Below are 22,186 nucleotides of genomic sequence, written 5' to 3'. Positions count from 1 at the left end.
ATGCATAGCATGCTGTCCTTATCCCCTGAGGAATAAGGTGAAGTAATTTGTCAAGCAGCTGTTATGGAGATGTTAAAAGGCAAGGAATCAATAGTCTAATGTAGAAATGAACATTTGGTAGCTTTTAAATTGCTGGAGGAATGAAAGATATTAGAGCTTTTTCTAGAAGGAGGCTGATGAAACTTTGTTTCAGGGATCCTTTTAGAATGTTTTACAAGGTCATAAATAATACGCTAATGAAGATTTACTTTAAAATGTTTGTTTTTCAGTTTTAAGAAGACTTGTCTTCTGGCTGTGTAGGTGATGGAATGCTCTAATGGCTTTCTCTGAGAAATGTAAAGGATTTTCTAATCCTATATTGTGATTGGTCCTTTGAAAGAGGAAAGTTATAATTCTGAATTTGTTAAGCTTATGGACTATATATTTATGAAGAAATTTGTGTATTTTTCGTTGCTGTATATTTCTAAAATGGGTTGATTTGGGCCTGGTAAACTCTTCCTCTCAAGTTGGTTTTATGAATTATAAGAATTTAGTACTCTTTCCAGTGTATTTAAGGGTACTCTCTCTCTGTCTGGAGTTTTAGACATTTGCTGGCATCTGTGAAGACTTGATGGAAAATGGGGTTGTTCATGCTGTTGCTTTAGGAAACTCTTTTTATTTTGGTAGGAAGAAATGTATTCTTTATAAGATACATAATTGAGGAGGTTCTTTTTCTGCTTTTGTGTGTTCTTTACGCTTGATGCTGATCTTCCCTCTTTCTGCCCCCCAGGATTCTTTCTTTCTCTTTCTTTTTCCTTCTCTTTCTTTCTTTCTTTCTTTCTGTTCTTTTCTTTCTTTCTTTCTTTCTTTCTTTCTTTCTTTCTTTCTTTCTTTCTTTCTTTCTTTCTTTCTTTCTTTCTTTCTTTCTTTCTTTCTTTCTTTCTTTCTTTCTTTCTTTCGAGAGAGCACAAGCAGGGGAGAGGGGCAGAGGAAGAGAGAATCCCAAGCAGTTTCATGCTCAGTGTAGAGCCTTGATGTGGGCTCAATCCTACAACCCTAGGATCATGACCCGAGCCAAAATCAATATTGGACCCTCAACTGACTAAACCACCCAGGCGTCCCTCTTTTTTAGATTTCATGGGCCGTGTCTACATATTTCACTTGCTTTAAAAAGCCATAGGACCTGAGCTGTGCGTATAGTTTGCCTTTCTCCCAAGTAGGTTATTGGAAGGATTTTCTTTTTTTTTTTTAAATTTTTTTTTTAATGTTTTTTATTTATTTTTGGGACAGAGAGAGACAGAGCATGAACGGGGGAGGGGCAGAGAGAGAGGGAGACACAGAATAGGAAGCAGGCTCCAGGCTCTGAGCTATCAGCCCAGAGCCCGACGCGGGGCTCGAACTCACGGACCGCGAGATCGTGACCTGGCTGAAGTCGGACGCTTAACCGACTGCGCCACCCAGGCGCCCCTGGAAGGATTTTCTTGAACCCACACTTTTTAAATGTCAAGCTGACTTCTGCTCTGTAGTGAGTTATAATTACTCTCGTTCCTGGCTTCTTTTGTTTGTTTAGTATATTTAAAGTTTGACCTCTTTTAGGTCAGTTAATCTGATAATCAGTAATTAGCCTTTGTTTGCTCCATCAAAGAGTTCCTCTCAGCGAACTAATAATTGTATTCACAGAATTGGAAAGCAGTTTTGAACAATATTTCAACTCTTTTTTCTATTAGGCATGTTTGCTTTTGGCTTCATCACTAGCTTTTTGTGCTTTTTGAGAAGGTTTTATAGTATTCTTTGAGTCCACATCTTAGTTGAGAGGGTCAAAATAAATATTTTGAGTAACTTTATAGGTAAATTTGCTTTATCGTAATTTCATTAAAAAAAAAATCCTTGGGTCCTTTTGTAGTATGCTCCTTTATCACCCTGTACTTATTCTTTTCCAACACCCATGCATTTACCGATATACTACAACAGAGTGGCTGAAGTTGATGGTTAAACACAGAAAAGAAGTCTGAGAGTAAAATGTAATAACTTATAGGACTCTGAGATAAGTAGGGAAAAATACAAGTCCTTCAGAGTAGAGCAAGTTTTTCCTTATATGTATTATGGAAATGTAATACACATACGTATACATATGTGTGTGTATCTTGAGTAATGTGGTAAACAATATCCCTTCACAGCTTTGAACCAAGGTAGCTGTGGAGTTCATAGGATTATCTGTGGTAACCAATTGAAAATGCAACTTAAAACAAATCAATTACTGATCATTTCTGTAGTCCAGATATTCAAACTTGCAGTTAAAAAAATTTTTTTTTAAATGTTTATTTATTTTTGAGAGAGAAAGCCAAGTGGGGTAGGGGCAGAGAGAGAGGGAGACAGAGAATCTGGAGCAGGCTTCGTGCTGCTAGTGCAAAGCCGGACATGGGGCTGGAACCCATGAACCGGGAGCTCATGACCTGAGCTAAAGTCTAACTACCGCTCAATCCAGTGAGCCACCTAGGTACCCAAACTTGCAGTTTTTAAGGTCCTAGATGAAATTTACAACACCTGTAGAAGTGAAGGATGTTAATTTCTTAAGCTCTTTTCCGTGGCAGGTAGTTTTCGTTACCATTCTTTGATAGATCCTTGAGTGCTTGTCTCTTAAATACCTAATTATAGATAAACCTCTAACCTCTGGAAACCAGCTGGACAGGTGATAGGATTACTACTTGTTAGAAGAACTAAGGACCAGACCAGCGACTTCAGCTGGGTTGATTTGTTGATATTTGGGGTTTTGGTCTTATATTGGGAGTATATTTGTTATGCCTTCCTGCTAGGGAAGGATTTTGTGAAAAGTGAGTTATTGAGTAAAAGGGATTTGGGATTTTTGGATAAACAGTTGTATGAATGTACAAAGGGGAAAAATCATACATTGAATGTTTGCTTACCATACATAAAAACAAGAAAATTTTCCTCTAGACTCTAGACTAGAAGACCAAATAGGTAGTAAGTGATAATAAGTAGATTTAATATTTAAATTTAGTTCTTCTCTGCTTGTATATTTTACTATCACATCTGTATTTATCACTACTTTTTGTTGCTGTGCAAGCAGTAGTTTCCACAAATATCTGAAAAGGAAAGAAGGCAGCTATTGTACAGTCAGAAAATACTCTATATACTGTGTATAGACAGATTTTTACTAGACTATCTGGAGTTGTGCCTAGGATTGTATTGGGACTGAAAGTGGGAACAGTAGCCTGTAGGGATGTGAAATACAGGATAGCGATTTTCAGTGATTGTTTGCTACCTGATTTCAGGGAGTGGTTGTAGGAAGAGGAGCAGACATGTTGTTCAGAGATCATTTTGCAATATTGTAAAGATGACTTGGAGAAAAAAATCCCTGTGGAGTAAGTCTAGGGCATTGTGGTGGTCTGCATTAGAGGTGTACTTGGGCTGCCATCTTTCCCTTCCGCTTGGCAATATTTATCAGTGTGTACATTTTTTTCTTTTGTTAAAAAAACGTTTACTTACTTTTGAGAGAGAGAAAGTGCGCAGGCATGAGAGCAAGCGAGGGGCAGAGAGAGGGAGAGAGAGAGAATCCCAAGCAGGCTCTACGCTGTCAGCACGGAGCCCACCGTCGGTCTTGAACTCGCAAACCATGAGATCTTGACCTGAGCCAAAGTTGAATGCTCAAACGACTGAGCCACCCAGACGGCCCATACATTTTCTTTCATGCTCTGAGAATCTATTTTGGAGGTACATGTTTTCCCTTTGAAAAAATGTTTCATGTTTTAAAACCTCTTGAAGAGACATTATATGGCATATCTATAAATGATGATACATACTAGTGAATGAAACACATTTAGCATTATTAGTGTTTGTATTCTAGGACCCAAATTAGGATCTTTGAGCCAGGGGTGCTTCACATAACCATAAAATGATATGCTCTCTGATCTTGTGAGATAAGAACTTGGAGATCATTCAACCTGACTTTTGGTAGTGGGGCTTGCTTACTCCTTTGTTTTTGCATTTAATCAATCCATGTTTATGACACACCTACCACATTAAAATGTAAGTGCATTATGGGCAAGAAGTTTTGCCTCTTTGGTTCACTGTTAATAGGGCTGCCATATTGCAAAAAGTCAAGAAGGCACCATTCACACTACAGTCTATGTGAAGGGTACCCCCCTGGAGTTGTGCAGTGCAGTCTTTTTGTTATATGCTGTGGTTAACCTCCTCATGCTGTTAATATTTTTTGCCCGTTTTTCTGCTTTCTACTAAAGTTAACTTTTCTTGTTTTCCAAAAGTATCAGTGATTGGTGGCTTTTAACCTTCTTTGTGTCGTAGTGAGGGATACTGTTTATATTATGATTCTTTTCACGTGCTTGATTTTTCCTATTTAGATCTTTGATTTATAACCTATTGTTTATAGTGCTACTTGCTAATATTCTATATTGCTTTATTGCTAATATGCTATCTTGCTAAAATAGTGCTGTATGCTAAGTTCCTGTATATGTTCTGCTCTCATATTTTTGTTGGCCTGTTCTGGTGTCAGTACCATACTGTTTTTAGGACTAGTTTAGGAATATATCTTAATATTCTAAAAGACAAGTTCCTTCTCTTTGTTATTTTCAAAGTTAACTTAAATTTTCAAGGATCTTCATTCTTTTCATAAACATTTCCAGTTAAGATTAGAATTCCTCAAAAGATCCAGCTAGAATTTTAATTAGGAAATTATTTGAATTCCAAGATTAATTTACAGAGAATTGACACCTTATAATAAATCCAAGAGCAAGGAACATTACTCACATAACCTAGTATGGAATTAGATGCTTTTTCTTGTGACCTAATACACTGTCAGTTTTGGTAAGTGTTATTTGCTTAAGAAAAATGCATATTTTGTATTTGGTGTAGAAAAATATATATGATGGAAAACATTAGGAGATGGGAAACATTATAGTGTGGATTTATTGATTATTTAGATACTTAAATCTCTTGTTCCATATTAAGATTCTACCTAAGTTTTTGTTCAAATCCTGATGTATATATGTATGCGTGTGTATACATATGTGTATACATACGTATGTATGTATCTGTGTGCATATACATAGGTATACAAATATGTGTATGTATATGTAAAGTTTTTTTATTTTGAGACAGAGAATCCTAAGCAGGCTCCTCACTGGCAATGTGGAGCCAGATGTAGGGCCCAACCCATGAGCTGCAAGACCATGACCTGACCCGAAACCCAAGAGTCAAACGCCCAACTGACTGTGCCACCTAGCTACCCCTGTGTGTGTGTGTATATATATATATATATATATATATATATGTGTGTGTGTGTGTGTATGTGTGTGTGTGTGTATTTATTTATTTAATTTTTAAAGTTTTTTTTAGAGAGAATGCAAGTGGGGTAGGGGCACAGAGGGAGGAAGGGAGAGGGAGGGAGAGAGAGAGTATCAATCCCAAGCAGGCTCTGCACTGCCATTGCAGAACCCATGCAGGGCTTGAACCCACAAACTGTGGGATCATAACCTGAGCCAAAGTCAGACGCCTAACCAACTGAGCCACCCAGGCCTCCCCTATATCTATACATATCTACATATATCCATAGATACATTTTAAGTAAGCTCTGCACCAACTTGGGGCTTGAGCTCACGACCTCAAGATCAAGGGTTGCATGCTCCACTGACTGAACCATCCAGGTGTCCCTCTTCTGATGATTTTATCTATCTATCTATCTATCTATCTATCTATCTATCTATCTATCTATCTATCTAAAATGTTACTGAGTTTTGAGAGAGAGAGTGGGAGGAATGGAGGGGCAAAGAGAAAGGGAATCCCAAGCGGTCTCTGCACTGTCAGCCCATGAGATCATGACCTGAGGCAAAATCAAGATGGTGACCTGAGGAGAATTAAACCAACTAAGCCACACAGGTGCCCCATCTCTTCTGATTATTTTAAAGTTAAATATTCTGTGTGTGTGTGTGTGTGTGTGTGTGTGTGTGCTTAATTGCTCATAAGACCTAAATTTCTGTTTGTTGACTTCTGTTTTTTTTTCTTTAAAGCCACATACTATTTAACATTCTCTTATAATGTTCCACCTTCCTTCCTATGCTGTACTGTCTAGAATTTTAGTTCTGATATTTTTATGGATATAAGTACTTTGTCTTTTTCTTTAATTTGGAATTTTTTTTCCAGTAACAATAAATTTTTCTCAAGTACCGATATGATTACCTTTTTTTTTTCCTGATTTTTAAAATAGTCTCTGCACCCAGTGTGGAGTCAGTGCGGGGCTTGAACTCATGACCCTGAGATCAAGACCTGAGCTAAGATCAAGAATTGGTCACTTAACCGACTGAGCCATTCAGGCGCCCCTGATGATCTTACTTTTTGTGTCTCATATTATTCTTTATTTCTCTTTTTTGTGAATATTTCCTCCAAGAATATTTTCAGTTTGGGACTTTTTGTAACAAACTTTCTGAGGCATTACATGGCTGAAAATGTTTTCATTATGTTCTTTCATTTAAATAAAAAATTGGCTGGATGTAAAATTGTAGGTCTAATACTTAAAGAATATGACTTTATTGTCATCTTGTATCTAGTGTTACTTTTGAAGTTTGATGTTGGTCTGATTCTTTTTCTTTTGTAGGTATTCTTTCTCTTTTGAAGCTTATAGGGTTTTTTTTTTGTTTTTAGGTCTTTGTTCATACATTTTGCTAATTTTAGGCTTGGGTTTTTCCTTTACCCTTTTTTGGCAATCTTCGCTCTTTTAGTTTGTGGTTTTTCATGTTTTTTAGTTTGAGGCCAGTTTATCATGTCATTTTATTGTATTTTAATTAGTTTATTTATTTATTTATTATTTTTTTTTTTAATTTTTTTTTAAATGTTTTTTATTTATTTTTGGGACAGAGAGAGACAGAGCATGAACGGGGGAGGGGCAGAGAGAGAGGGAGACACAGAATCGGAAACAGGCTCCAGGCTCCGAACCATCAGCCCAGAGCCTGACGCGGGGCTCGAACTCACGGACTGCGAGATCGTGACCTGGCTGAAGTCGGACGCTCAACCGACTGCGCCACCCAGGCGCCCCTAGTTTATTTATTTTTAAGTAATCTCTACACCCAATGTGGGGCTCCAACTCATGACCCCAAGATCATGAGTTCATGCTCTTCTGAGCCCCCCAATTTATCATTTCTAATGATAATTTAAATGATCGTTTCTTCCAATAATACTAATCTCTTGGGGCATCTGGGTGGCTCAGTTAGTTGTGTCTGACTCTTGGTTTCAGCTTAGGTCATGATCTCACGGTTTGTGGGTTTGAGCCCCATGTGGGGCTCTGTGCTGACAGTGTGGAACCTGCTTGGGATTCTCTGTCTTCCTCTCACTCTGTTCCTCCCTTCCTCACATGTGCTCACTCTCTCTCTCAAAATAAATAAATAAACTTAAAAAAATATTACTGCTCTCCCTTTTCATTCCTTATGGAACTCATAATATTCAGATGTTGACACCTAGAAAAATTTTATTCCTGAATTGATAATTAAACTATTTTTAAGCACTTTTGATGGTATGCTGGAGAAATTTACTGACAGTTACTTGACTAAACAAGAAACTGATGGTTACTTGAGTTATTTGGTGCTTCTTTCACCTGACTCTTGTTGCCTGTGTGTAAAGTGGCCCATTTGTTGGGATAAAGCCTTGAAGTTGCTTGATAAAAATTCATTTCCTTTACAACTTATTAACACCCTTTAACCAGAGCATACTTGAATACTCACACTTTGGATGAGTGTTGTGGTTGTGTACATGATTGTGCAAGTTAAGGGAAAGCTGCTTTTGAAAAACCAAACCCCATTGCAGAGCTATACTTCCTTTTTAATGAATGACACCTTATAGAAGTTTTAAATGTATGTATAGAAACAGGTGAAGCTTCATCAACAGGTGTGCACAGATCAGATGGCGGCACAAATTCATGAACTGGTGGGTGGATTCTATGTTAAAAATTTGAAAATACTTTAAAATTTAGAATTTTTTTAATTTATTTTTTTAATCTTTATTTTTGAGAGAGAGAGACACACACACAGAGTGCAAGTGGGGGAGGAGGACAGAGAGAGAGGGAGACACAGAATCCAGAGCAGGCTCCAGGCTCTGAGCTGTCAGCACAGAGCCTGATGCGGGGCTTGAACTCACAATCTGCGAGTTCATGACCTGAGCCGAAGTCGGATGCTAAATCGACTGAGTCACCCAGGCGCCCCTAAAATTTAGAATTTTAATTTTTTAGTTTTTACTATTCTTATTCAGCCTCCAAATTTATTAGATGGAAGAATTGAGGGGAAGTGATAGTTGCTTAAGGGCATGCAGTTAATTATTCAGAAGCAGAATTTCAACTGAAAATGGGTATTTTTTTTTTTTTTTGTAATCTATGCATCCAACTTGGGGCTTGAACTCATGACCCTGAGCTCAAGAGTCGCATGCATTTCTGACTGAACCAGGCAGGCACCCCAGGAAATTTTAAAAAATTCTTTGATATCTTTAATTGGGTAACACTGTGTACCAGATAGACAACTGAACATAAAGGGTACACAAGACGCATGACCTTGGATCTTTGGCAAAATATTTTATTTGTATTAAAATATATGAAGGGGCGCTTGGGTGGCTCAGTCGGTTGAGCGTCTGACTTCGGCTCAGGTCACGATCTCACGGTTCGTGAGTTCGAGCCCCGCATCAGGCTCTGGGCTGATGGCTCAGAGCCTGGAGCCTGCTTCCGATTCTGCGTCCCCCTCTCTCTCTGCCCCTTCCCCATTCATGCTCTGTCTCTCTCTGTCTCAAAAATAAACATTAAAAAAAAATAAAAAAAAATACTTTAAAAAATATGAAATAAAAAATTATAAAATAAATATTTCAAACAATATGGAAGTACACAGGAAAAAAAATAAAAGACCTTCCCCTGTTCCCTAATTCCTACAGTTTGTTTTTCCTAGGAATAACCACTGTTAAAGTTTGTGTACATCTTTCCAGACCATTGCATATGTATTTATGGGTAACTTATGTGTGTATATTTTACATATATGGAATTATAATCTATATGCTATTTATGATAGTAAACTATGTATTGTGTATATTCTTGCATATTAGTTCTTCTTGATAATTTTCTATTTTGTTGTGTTATTATACCATCACTTCTGTAGCTGTTCCCTATTAGTACACAAATTATCTCCATTTTTTTTGTTTTTTTAAATTTTTTAAAATGTTTGTTTATTTTTGAGAGAGAGAGAAAGTGGAGAAGTGGAGAGTGGAGAGAGTGGCAGAGAGAGAGAGAGAGAGAGAGAGAGAGAGAGAGAGAGGGAGACAGAGGGTCTAAAGCAGGCTCTGCACTGACAGCAGAGAGCTGGATGTGGGGATCATACTCACAAACCGTGAGATCTTGACCTGAGCTGGGGTCTCAGGCTCAACGGACTGAGCCACCCATGTGTCCCTCTATGTTTTTAATATTATAAAAGATGTAGCAGAAAATTTTTTTTTATGAAGTGGAATTACTTGGTTAAAGGTGTATGTATTTTAAATTTTTATAGGTTTTTCCATATTGTCCTCTAAACAGGCTAAAATCAATATGCACACCACTCCCCAATGCTCTCAGCACTCTTCTTATATACTTCTCACTGGGTAATTTGAGGAGTTAGGCTTTAACTTTCTTTTCTTTTTTTAAATTTTTTGTGTGTTTGCTTATTTTTGAGGCAGAGAGAGACAGCGTGAGCAGGGGAGGGGCAGAAAGAGAGGGAGACACAGAATCCAAAGCACGCTTCAGGCTCTGAGCTGTCAGCACAGAGCCCCAAATGGGGCTTGAACTCACAAACTGTGAGATCATGACCTGAGCCGAAGTCAGACACTTAACCTACTGAGCCACCTAGGTGCCCCTACTTTAACTTTCTTGAAGGGCAGAGATTATCTCATCATCAAGTATCTTTAGTATCTAACACAATATAAATTTTGTTTGTGAAAAAGAATGAATCGCTAAAGGGAATTTAATAAGCTTATGGAATTATATTAATCCTAGAAAGCCAAGCAAGTATCCTTACTTCAGATTGTATCCACTGTCAGGCTGTAGGTTTAATATTTGTTACTTCTACTACCTCACTGGTTCTTCTAAATAATCTTAAGAGGTAAATGGTAGTTTTTAATTCAGTGGTAGTGCTGCAATATAAGACTGGTCCTGTCCAGTATTTAAATTTTGTGGCATTTTTCTGTACCCATGTCTCTCGTTTAAAGTATGTATTATTTTCAGATTGAAAATTATCTTCCAGGAAGAAAAATGCATTAAAACTTACAATAGATTGTTTTTGTCTTTTTACAGTTCCTCAGCTCACTTCTATATATTTTGTTTGTCTATTCTTTCACATATTCATTCTTGCTTAGAAATGTTAAACTAGTAAGCCATTGCTTTTGGGATGTTTGAGGAAAATGTAGGACCTTTTGTGTGCCTGAAGTTTGAGGACTTTGTAGAATAATATTGGCCCTAAGCAAATAAATAGCAGTGTGAGTTTTGTTTTCTGCAGTCATGGTAACTGCTGAAAGAAAAAGAAATTGACCGCACTTCTAAGCTTTCTCATGAAAGCAGGAGTACTTATTTTTTAAAAAGGTAGGGAAAAAGACTGTCTTACAAAGAAAACTGGAAAAGATTGATTGTACTCATATACTTTTTGATCTAACCTGGGCGATAATGTTCTTATTTTGTTTATGTTTTGTCTCTTTGAGGATCTTTTTCTCATCAGTCATCTTACTCTTTAAAATTTTATTTTATTCTCTTCTATGTGTCCTTCTATTTACAAGAAACCAGGTCATCTTATCCTTTTTTTTTTCTTTCTTTTAAAGTAGGCTTCATGCCCAGCTCGGAGTCCAATGCGGGGAGGTTGTGGCGGGGGTGGGGGAAGTGGGGGCTTGAAGAACCTTGAGATCAAGACCTGAGCTGAGATCAAGAGTTGGATGCTTACCTGACTGAGCCACCCAGGTCATCTTATCTGTTTAAAAAATAAAATTCTTGGGGCGCCTGGGTGGCTCAGTCGGTTAAGCGTCCGACTTCGGCTCAGGTCACGATCTCACAGTCTGTGAGTTCGAGCCCTGCGTCGGGCTCTGGGCTGATGGCTCAGAGCCTGGAGCCTGTTTCAGATTCTGTGTCTCCCTCTCTCTCTGACCCTCCCCCGTTCATGCTCTGTCTCTCTCTGTCTCAAAAATAAATAAACGTTAAAAAAAAAAAAAAAATTCTTAGGGTGCCTAGGAGGCTCAGTTGGTTAAACATCTGACTTCAGCCCAGGTCATAATCTCAGAACATACGGTTTCTGGGTTTGAGCCCCACATCAGGCTCTGCACTGACTGTGTGAAGCCTGCTTGGGATTCTCTCTTTCCCTCTCTCTCTGTCCCTGCCTCACTCATGCTTTCTCTCTCTCTCTCAAAAATACATAAATAAACTTTAAAAAAAGAAAAGCAAAAGAAAATTCTTGGGGTACCCGGCTGGCTTAGTTGGTAGAACATGTGACTCTTGATCTTGGGGTCATGGGTTCGAGCCCCATGTTGGGAGTAGAATGTACTTGAGAAAAAAAATAAAGGGGGCATTTAAATAAAATAAAATTCTTCCCTGACTTCTTTGACTTTGTAACCTCTTTAGACTATTGTCTCTTCTTTCTTCACAGTGGCACTTCTTATGAGAGTTGCTCGTAGTTATCCCCTGTACTTTCTCACCAAGTACCCAGTTCTTCACCTAGCGATTTCCGCCCTGCATTTCACAGAAGTTGCCCTGTTAGAAGTTATAGTAACTTTTTTTTTTCATGTTTATTTATTTTGAGAGAGAGAGCACATGTGTGTTTGGTAACAGAGAGGAAGAGAGAATCCCAAGCAGGTTCTGCATTGTCAGTGCAGAGCTGGAAGTGAGGCTCCATCTCATAGACCATTAGATCATGATGTCTTGAGCTGAAATCAAGAATCACTTAACCAACTGAGCCACCCAGGTACCCCTATAGTGACCTTCTAATTACCAACCCACATTTTTTATCAGCTTTTCTCTCATTGAGTTGTTTCGGAACAAACTTCCACTCCCCAGTGTTTTTATTTCTATTTTATTATTATTATTTTTTTTAGAGAGAGACAGAAAGCCTGAGCAGAGGAGAGGGGCAGAGAGAGAGAGAGAGAGAGAGAGAGAGGGAGAGGGAGAGAGAGAGGGAGAGTCCCAAGCAGGCATCACATTCAGAATGGAGCTGGATGTGGGGCTTGATCCCACGACCCTGGGATCATGACCTGAGCTGAAATCAGGAGTCAGATGCTCAACTGACTTAGCCACCCAAGTTTGCCCTACCCCCCGTCCCCCCGCCCCCCCCACTCCCAAGCTGTTTTAGTAAAAGACTATATTTTTCACTAGTTTGTACAAGATCCTGTCTGCTCATTGCTTGAATATAGGCATTTTTTTTTTTTAACAGTTTACATTTATTTATTTTTAAGAAACAGAGTGAGACAAAGCATGACCGGGAGGGGCAGAGAGAGAAGGAGACACAGAATCTGAAGCAGGCTCCAGGCTCTAAGCAAGCGGTCAGCACAGAGCCTGATGCAGGGCTTGAACCCACGAACCGTGAGATCATGACCTGAGCCGAAGTCAGACGTTCAACCGACTGAGCCACCCAGGCGCCCCGAATATAGGCATTTTTTAAAGAGTTTTACTTCTGCCCTCTGTTTTTCATTCTGTATATTATCTATGATCCTTTTATTGCCATTTCATATCTATCCTCTAGTCCTCACCTCACTCTGTCTCAGAGCTGCATTTCCCACAGCCTGATACACCTCTCCCTAGATTTCTGGCTAGAATTCTAAACTTAACTTTTGAAATTAGAGTTCAGCATTATGCTTCTTCCTTTAACATCTGTCTCCCGGCTCCCCCCCACACTCACTGAAAAAAAATAACCACTTTTTACTAACCTGCAGTTACATTGTGTTTATTTGAATACTGGTGTCACTAATTTCTCAGTTACTCTAGTTTCTGGAATCAATTTATTTTCTGCTTTCACAATTCTACACGAGGCCATCATCAAGACTCGAATTAATCTCATGGTCTGCTAATTCACTTCCTTGACTGTCTCATTTTTTTTATTTTGTTAAATTTTCTTTTTAAATGTTTAATTTTGAGAGAGAGAGAAAGAGTGCAAGCAGAGGAGGAACGGAGAGAGATGAAGACTCAGAATCTGAAGCAGGCTCAGGCTCTGAGCCGTCAGCACAGAGCCCGATGTGGGGCTTGAACCCATGAACTGTGAGATCATGACCTGAGCTGAATGAAGTTGGATGTTTAACCCACTGAATACCCAGGCGCTCCATCATTTTTTTTTTTTTTTTTTTAATGCTATACTTGGATATATTCTTTTTGTCTTTACATTAAAATCCCAGGTTCTAGATTTCTGACAAATTCTGATTTGGGCAGGAAGTCTTCCCTAAAAAGTAGAGCAGCATAAGTTCTCTGCTTTATTATTCTCAAATTCTTTTGCCTACTTTTATAAGATTTGTGGTAGAATAGTGGTAAGTATTTGTAGTAGCTGATGAGCACGACTAAAGAGCCTCAGACTCCAGGAGAACATGATTTTTGCTAACTGGAAAAATTTAACTCTTCTTGGGGTTAGAATTCCCACTTAGGTGGGAATAACTTTATCTTTTCATTGTACTTTTATTTTTTGTAGCATTTGGCACTTACTATTATACTTCACTTGGAAGTTTTCTCATCTTTGAATCATGTTCCTCACTATGCCATATATTATCCTTGTGACTGTCAACCCAGTAGATTTTGTATTGAGTTCAAATGGGTCTTAATCTTTTTTTTACCATTGTCCTCCAAGTCTTACGTACACAGTAGAGTCCTCAATAAATGTTTGTTAAATGAAATTATTCCCTTAGTCAGAGATGCCTTTCTTACTCATGGATTGTAATCACTCTGACACACATTGCTAAATGACTGTGGGTAGATTGCATAATCTCTCTTAAGTATCTTTGTCCTGAAACTGGCAACGCCTTCCCTCAAAGGGTTAGGTTATAATTAACTAGTAAAATGCTTTGAAGATGAAAAAGTTGAAGTTGAGCATTATGATCATCTTATTAAAGGTTAACTGTTAGTATCATCAGGTTTGTAGGTAAAAGCTTTCCCAAAGCTTGAAGTTAATTAAATGGTGAAGTAATTATTTTGTATGTATTTACATTTTGGTTATTTGCTTTGCTTAAATCCCTAGATTTCTTTGGAGGGAAGGAGCTTTTTATAATGTTACTTATTCTGAGGTCTCTGTCACAGAGGCAAGTCAAAATTAAAACCCTACCAAGATAAGAAAAATACAGTAGAATAGTGCAGCAGTTAGAATGATGTGCCTCATGTACTTAAACTGTTTTATATGGGAGAAGTCCTCAAACTTTGGATACTAAGAATCATTTGGAGGCCCTCATTAAAAATATTCCAACTCCAGAGATTCTAGTTTAGCAGGTTATATTTCTTTAATGAGGAATCAGGTGATTTCTGATTCAGTTAGTGTGCAGATAACGCTTTGAGAGACCTTCCTGAATAGAACTGAAAAAAGCTAGTAGAATATGAGAGAATGACCAACAAATAAACCTACAGACTCATTTAAATTGATATTCAAAGAGTTATTTAGTACCCAAATTATTTAAAAAATGACTAGACTTCAGATATTTTACTAATGTCTGTAATTCAATAAGTGTGTAGTACTTATTCCCAGAGTATGTTTGTAAAACTTCAGGATCTGTAGATGCTCCATGAAAAAAGAGTTCCATCAAATAAGTCTGTGAAATGTTATATACTGTCCTCCATATTTAGAGGTTTACAGTGCATATTAACATATTAAATAAGACTCTTAGAAGTCCTACAGCAGAAGACCTTGAACCTAATTATTTCCAAACTTACTTGATTCTGAACCTTCCTTTTTTTTTTCCTAATAATTCCTATTAATAATTTACTGAATGAACTTTGGGAAATCTTGAGCCCCCACCCTGGTATGGTGTGCAATTAAAAAGAAATGAAGTATTTTTTTTGTACATGAGAACTTAAAATCTTGCTAGAATCTCAAGACTTAGAATATGATATTTTAAAGATGGTAAACATATTATACTAAGTTGAATATAATCAAATGCCAAAATATATAATAGAGTTGCAGCTAGTAGAGGAAAAAGGTCAATTTATATCAGATCCTTCAGGTAAGATTTTCAAGAAAAGATGGGTCTTTTTTTTTTTTTTTTTTTAAGTAAGCTCTGCTTACTGTGGGGGCCTGAACTCACAATTCTGAGATCAAGGTTGCTTGCTTTACTAACTGAGCCAGCCAGGCACCCAGGAAATGATGGGTCTTGAAGGGTGAGTGATGGGATTTGATTAGGAGGAATAATGCAGGCCTGAACTATCTAAATTGAGGAAGTAGTTCACAGGTATCTGTTCGGTTTCTGTATTCACAAACATGCTTTAGCTTAGAACACATGACATTGCTTTCTCAGTGACTATTTGATAAGTATGTCATATAATAATGCTTTTCAGACACTAATGTGCACAAGAATCACCTGGGGATCATGTAAAGAAAAATGATTTCTGATTGGTTAGGTCTGGGGTGGAGCACATTTTATAGTGACAAATGCAGACAGTAATTAAGTCTTGGATGAGCAGTTGAGTTAGATGACGATTAATACATACTTTAACCTTAGTATTTTTATAAATATCTAAGGTAGAGTGTTTGAGATAGTAGTAACAGATGTATGTTAGGAATGGCAGGACCTAATTTTTTTTTTCTTCTGTCATTTGTTAGCCATGTGACCTTGGGCTAGTTAATGTACTCTGAAAAGGGTGGGGTTAGAGAAGGCAAGAGCCTGAGGAAGTGAAATAGTACAATTTTGAAAAGCACTCATTTGTTAAGTACAGTAAGCATGTTTATTGATAAAGCACTATTACATGATTGAATTGCTTTTAAATAGTTTTTCCCCCTCTACTGATGATAGTTTGGAAGTAGCTAAACACTTTTTCTTGATAACTTGAAGTGGTACTGTATGTTACACAACAAATAGGTTAATTTTCCTTAATTATAGACACTCTGAATATCTAGTTGTTCCCCCCTCCTTTTTTTTTTTTTTTTGTTTATTTCTGAGAGAGTGAGTGGGGAAGGGCAGAGAGAGAGGGAGACACAGAATCCGAAGCAGACTCCAGGCTCTGAGCTGTCAGCACAGAGCCAGATGCGGGGCTTGAACCTACGAACAGTGGAATCATGACCTGAGCCGAAGTCAGATGCTCAACTGACTGAGCCACCCAGGCGCCCCATTCCCTTTGTGTCTTTCAGTATGAGTGTGGTCTTGTGGCTGGCTGGCAGGCTTGCTTGTTTGTTTATTTATTGTTAATTGTTTATAGAGTGAGAGCACGAGTAGGGGAGAGGGGCAGAGGGAGAGATAGAATCTTAAGCAGACTCCATACTCAGCATGGAGCTGGACATGGGGGCTCAATCCCATGACTCTGGGATCATGACCTGAGCTGAAATCAGGAGTTGGATGCTCAATTGACTGAGCCACCCAGGTGCCCCTGGTCTTGTGGCTTTAGAACTAGCTCATGGCAAATTGTATTATAGCACAAAATTAGAAACTGGGCTTTTTGTAAAAAAATTTTTTAGCAAAGTAGGCTCTGTGCACAACATGGGGCTTGAACTCATGACCCTAAGGTCAAGAATCACATGCTCTATTGGCTGAGTCGCTCAGGTGCCCCTATTACAAGTATTTCTTTTTCTTGCTTTCTTTCATTCAAGTTTTTATTTATTTATTTTGAGGGTGAGGGAGGAAAAGAGAATCTCAAGCAGGCTCTGCACTGCATTTCTTAAGTTTGTTTGTTAGGCTACATTTTGACTAGTTATTTGTGTAATGTAGTTGTCTTACTTTGGGAAAATATGATTTAGAAATGTGCATTTATGAAATAAATAGTTATATTTTTTTCTTAAATTTGTGGCATAAAAAAATAAAATAGTATATATAGTAGTATATTGAAAATGGTCATATATACCTTTGAAATACTGATCTATAATGTCAAGTAATAAAGCATTAACATATGAATTAAATCTTCTCTAAAGGGAAGGTTAATCTTCCCTCCAGTCTCTTATCCATTTGCCCAGTATCCAGGGAATCGAGTGGTGAAGACAAGAGCTGCTGTGCGGATACTGACCTTCCTGTAGTCAGAGGACATGTGGCTGGGGAGGGAATAATGGAAATGTGATAAGTGGACATCTCTGGTGGAGAAATTGATTATGTTAAGCAAATTAATTGAAAGAGCAAATAAATGGAAGCCAGGTTTCTCCCTGAGAAGAGCTTACAAACATAAAAGGGGAAAGTCTAGAAAGAAACTTAAGATGTGGAATTAGAATTAGAAGCCTTGGTGTGTATGCATATGTTATTATTTATGCACAGGTAAAGAAATAGGTATAGATATGTTTATATGTATGTATATATATTCATATATTTCCTGCTCTCTTCTGAGAGGACTCTGTAGCTGTGAAACCCTAGTAACAATGAGCACACTTAATGCCCAGATCTTGGTTTCTAAATACTATCCATGACTAAAAGGTATCAGGTATCTCTTGGAGAAATGGCTAATTTTAGAATCAGGGAGGGAAAGTATAAGATGAATTTAGAGATGTCTTTTGTGTCAGAAAGCAAGGAAGTAGTCAAAATGATGGGGACATATCAAAAAGGTACAGGAACCACTTTCTAAGGGCCCTTGATTGCCAAATGTTGTATAATTTGAGCAGCAAAATGGAATAATGGATTATAACATATAGTATAAAATAAGAATCCATGAATCTACACTGATAAAAGTAGTAAGTAAAGGAATTCTGACAAAGGGATGGAGGGAAAGCTCTTTAAAGTAGAATGCCAACTAAAAAATGGAGAAGGAATGTTGGGATTAGGTAATCACCATCACAATGGTATTAGATCAAAACAGAAATAGTCAATGAATGCTAATGGCTGGTGGATGGGTGAAGGTTTGATGAAGAACAGGATATTGGTGAATTATCAGAATAATTCCACCTTGAGTCTAGATCAAACACAAAGGGAAAAATAGTGACTTTATTGTGGAGAAACCTGGCAGATGCCAAATGCCCAGGTGATGAAAGTTACACATAATGATGGGTAAGTAAAGCATGCACAGTATCATTTGTGCATATTCTTCGCAAGAATGTGGTTATTTGGAGCATCACATCCAGATTGAGGGTCATCCTAGAGAACAAAAGGCCTGTACTCTTTACAGTCAAGGGCATGAAAGATGGGGGAAGGCCTAAAGAACTATTCCAGATTGAAGGGGACTGAAGAGATCTGATAACTAAATGCAATATATGTTCTCTGATAGGATCCTGAATCTGGATCAAGTAAAGTTTGAATGTGTTTGTGGATTGGCGCTGCATTTTATCAATGCTGATATCCTATTGGGAGGGTTATATGACTCTAATGTATCAAAATATCCTTGGTTTGGCATGTATGCACTGGAGTATTTAGGAGAGAATGAGGAATCATGTCATAAAAAGATACATACATCTTTTCCGTAGGCCTGAAACTATTTTTATTTTTTAAATTTATTGTTTAATTTACATCTAAGTTAGCATATGGTGCAACAATGATTTCGGGAATAGATTCCTTAATGCTCCTTACCCATTTAGTCCATCCTCCCTCCCACAACCCCTCCAGTAACTCTCTGTTTGTTCTCCATATTTAAGAGTCTTTTATGTTTTTGTCTCCCTCCCTGTTTTTATGTTTCCCTTCCCTTATGTTCATATATATATGTATATATATATATATATATATATATATATACACACACACATATATATATATATATACCACATCTTCTTTATCCATTCATCTGTTGTTGTACATTTGGGCTCTTTCTATACTTTGGCTACTGTCAATAGTGCTGCTATAAACATTGGGTGTGTGTGTGCCCCTTTGAAACAGCACACCTGTATCCCTTGGGTAAATATCGAGTAGGGCAATTGCTGGGTCGTAGGGTAGTTCTATTTTTAATGTTCTGAGGAACCTCCATACTGTTTTCCAGGGTGGCTGCACCAGTTTGCATTCCCACCAGCAATGCAAAAGGGTTCCTCTTTCTCCACATCCTCGCCAACATCTGTTGTTGCCTGAGTTGTTCATGTTAGCCATTCTGACAGGTGTGAGGTGGTATCTCATTGAGGTTTCGATTCGTATTTCTCTGATGATGAGTGATGTTGAGCATGTTTTCGTGTGTCAGTTGACCATCTGGATGTCTTCTTTGGAGAAGTGTGTATTCATGTCTTTTGCCGATTTCTTCACTGGATTATTTGGGGTTTTTTTGGGTGTTGAGTTTGATAAGTTCTTTATAGATTTTGGATACTAACCCTTTATCCAATATGTCATTTGCAAATATCTTCTCCCATTCTGTCACTGCCTTTTAGTTTTGCTGATTGTTTCCTTTGCTTTGCATAGGCTTTTTATTTTGATGAGGTCCCAATAGTTCATTTTTGCTTTTGTTTCCCTTGCCTCTGGAGACGTGTTGAGTAAGAAGTTGCTGCAGCCGAGGTCAGAGAGGTTTTTGCCTGCTTTCTCCTCGAGGATTTTGATGGCTTCCTGTCTTACATTGAGGTCGTTCATCCATTTTGAGTTTACTTTTGTGTATGGTGTAAGAAAGTGGTCCAGGTTCATTTTTCTGCATGTCGCTGTCCAGTTTTCCCAGCGTCACTTGCTGAAGAAACTGTCTTTATTCCATTGGATATTCTTTCCTGCTTTGTCAAAGATTAGTTGGCCATACGTTTGTGGGTCCATTTCGGGGTTCTCTATTCTGTTCCATTGATCTGAGTGTGTGTTTTTGTGCCAGTACCATACTCTCTTGATGATTTCAGCTTTGTAATAATAGGTCTTGAAGTGTGGGAGTGTGATGCCTCCAGCTTCGGTTTTCTTTTTCAAGATTGCTTTGGTTATCTGGGGTCTTTTCTGGTTCCATACAAATTTTAGGGTTGGTTGTTCTAGCTCTGTGAAGAATGCTGGTGTTATTTTGATAGGTATTGCATTGAATATGTACATTGCTTTGGGTAATATGGACATTATTATTTATTTATTTATTTATTTATTTATTTTTAACGTTTATTTATTTTTGAGACAGAGAGAGACAGAGCATGAACGGGGGAGGGTCAGAGAGAAAGAGGGAGACACAGAATCTGAAACAGGCTCCAGGCTCTGAGCTGTCAGCACAGAGCCCAACGTGGGGCTTGAACTCACGAACTGAGAGATCATGACCTGAGCTGAAGTCGGACGCTTAACCGACTGAGCCACTCAGGCGCCCCTATTATTATTTTTTAAACATTCACCTTTGAAAGGCAGACAAAGCACAAGTGGGGGAAGGACAGAGAGAGAGGGAGACACAAGACCTGAAGCAGGTTCCAGGCTCTGAGCTCTCAGCACAGAGTCCAATGCGGGGCTCGAACCCATGAACTGTGAGATCATGACCTGAGCCGAAGTTGGATGCTCAACGGACTGAGCCACCCAGGTGCCCCTGGGTAGTATCAACATTTTAACGATGTTCTTCCAGTCCAGGAGCCTGGAATATTTTTCCACCTTTTTGTGTCTTCTTCAGTTTCTTTCATAAGCTTTCTATAGTTTTCAGTGTATAGATTTTTCACCTCTTCTGGTTAGGTTCATTCCTAGGGAAACTATTTTATTTTATTAAAAAAAATTTTTTTTTAAAACATTTATTTATTTTTGAGACAGAGACAGAGCATGAATGGGGGAGGGGCAGAGAGAGAGGGAGACACAGAATCGGAAGCAGGCTCCAGGCTCTGAGCCATCAGCCCAGAGCCCGACGCGAGGCTCGAACCCACGGACCGAGAGATCGTGACCTGAGCTGAAGTGCGACGCTCAACCGATTGAGCCACCCAGGCGCCCCTAGGGAAACTATTTTAAAATAAAAATAAGAAACTATATACTTTTCTGGTTATAAATTTAATCTTTCTAACTCCCTTGTTTCTGTATTTACAGAATACTACATTTGCTATACCTGTAGAGAGATTCACTTAGTAAATGTTTATTGGTTGAATATTTTATCAAGAATTTAAGAATTCTATATTTTTTAATAGGGATAATAAATACATTTTTACCTTTGTCTTTCAGAAAGCTGAAGTTGATGGTAGTTTAAGTGATAGCCACGTGTCTCCTCCAGCCAAACGCACTTTGAAACAACCTGATTCTGTTTGCAAAGACAAATCAAAATCACGAAGTACTGGTCAGAGAGAGGAATGGAATATATCAACTGGACAGGCCAGGTGAGAAGTGAGAACTCACCTGTTGGTTTTTCATGAATTATTTGATATGATTTAGGGCTCATATCAATGCTAATTTTCTTAAATTATAAAGCCACTAGTGTCTCGAAATACTTATAAATTATTTATTTTATAATTGTTTTATGTTTTAATTTTCTCTAAATATGACACAGAACATATTTGTTTTATAAAAATCTATAGTATTTCATAGAAACCATTATTTCTAAATCTAAAATGGTGAGAAATTTGATAGGTCTTAAATAGGCATACATATTTATACTGAAAGTTTAAAGACATTTGATTAGAATTATATTTTTATTTGAATGTAAAGTAAAATCTCCCTTTTCTAAAATTATGAAATATTACATTTGAATTGATATGCCAAAATGTAGTAAAATCAAAATTAATTTTTAAAGAAATCTTTTCATTTGTCCGTTTTCAACTTAAATTTACTTTGTGTCTGGTTCATTATGTATCAGGAACTTATTTTTACACACTTACCAAAGTAAATAGTAATAATTTGTTGTAGATAGGATAGGTACACACACAGAAAAGATTTAAACATTGAACTCTTAATTCTTAGCTTCTCTTTTCTCCAGTCTTTGATGTAGAAGTGTTGATGATGTGTGGACTACAAACAAAAGTAAAAAGGAAATCCTTTGGTTTCTTTCCTCCTTCAAATACCTAAAAATTATTTGATTTTATATTTGTAGGTAAATTCTGGATGCTGTTACTCTTTAATGAAAAAAAATCTTTGGTGTTTTATAGACTTTCATAGGCAGTGTATATACTGGTCCCTAAAGAGTCTGTATCTATTTCAATATATTTCAGAAGATGGACCACTTTAAGTTTTTTATTTGCGTTGTCTGGGAGCTAAGTAGAAAAATCTTGAATCAGAGCCTTTGATTTTT

General features: G+C 37.7%; 1 protein-coding gene across 2 annotated transcripts in view; it reads left to right on the top strand.

Moving 5' to 3' along the window:
• ATAD2B (ATPase family AAA domain containing 2B) overlaps positions 1-22,186 on the top strand; it is a 168,016-nt gene that overhangs the window by 1,990 nt on the left and 143,840 nt on the right. For both annotated transcript variants that reach the window (XM_058682648.1, XM_058682647.1), the window contains exon 2: positions 21,127-21,278. In XM_058682648.1, the coding sequence (XP_058538631.1) occupies positions 21,127-21,278 (152 nt within the window). The remainder of the gene's footprint in view (positions 1-21,126; positions 21,279-22,186) is intronic.

The sequence above is a fragment of the Neofelis nebulosa genome, chromosome 9 (genome assembly GCF_028018385.1).
Source record: "Neofelis nebulosa isolate mNeoNeb1 chromosome 9, mNeoNeb1.pri, whole genome shotgun sequence".
In the NCBI taxonomy this organism is placed as follows: Eukaryota; Metazoa; Chordata; class Mammalia; order Carnivora; family Felidae; genus Neofelis; species Neofelis nebulosa.
Note: the sequence above shows the minus strand (reverse complement) of the source record. Positions and strands in the feature narration are given on the sequence as shown.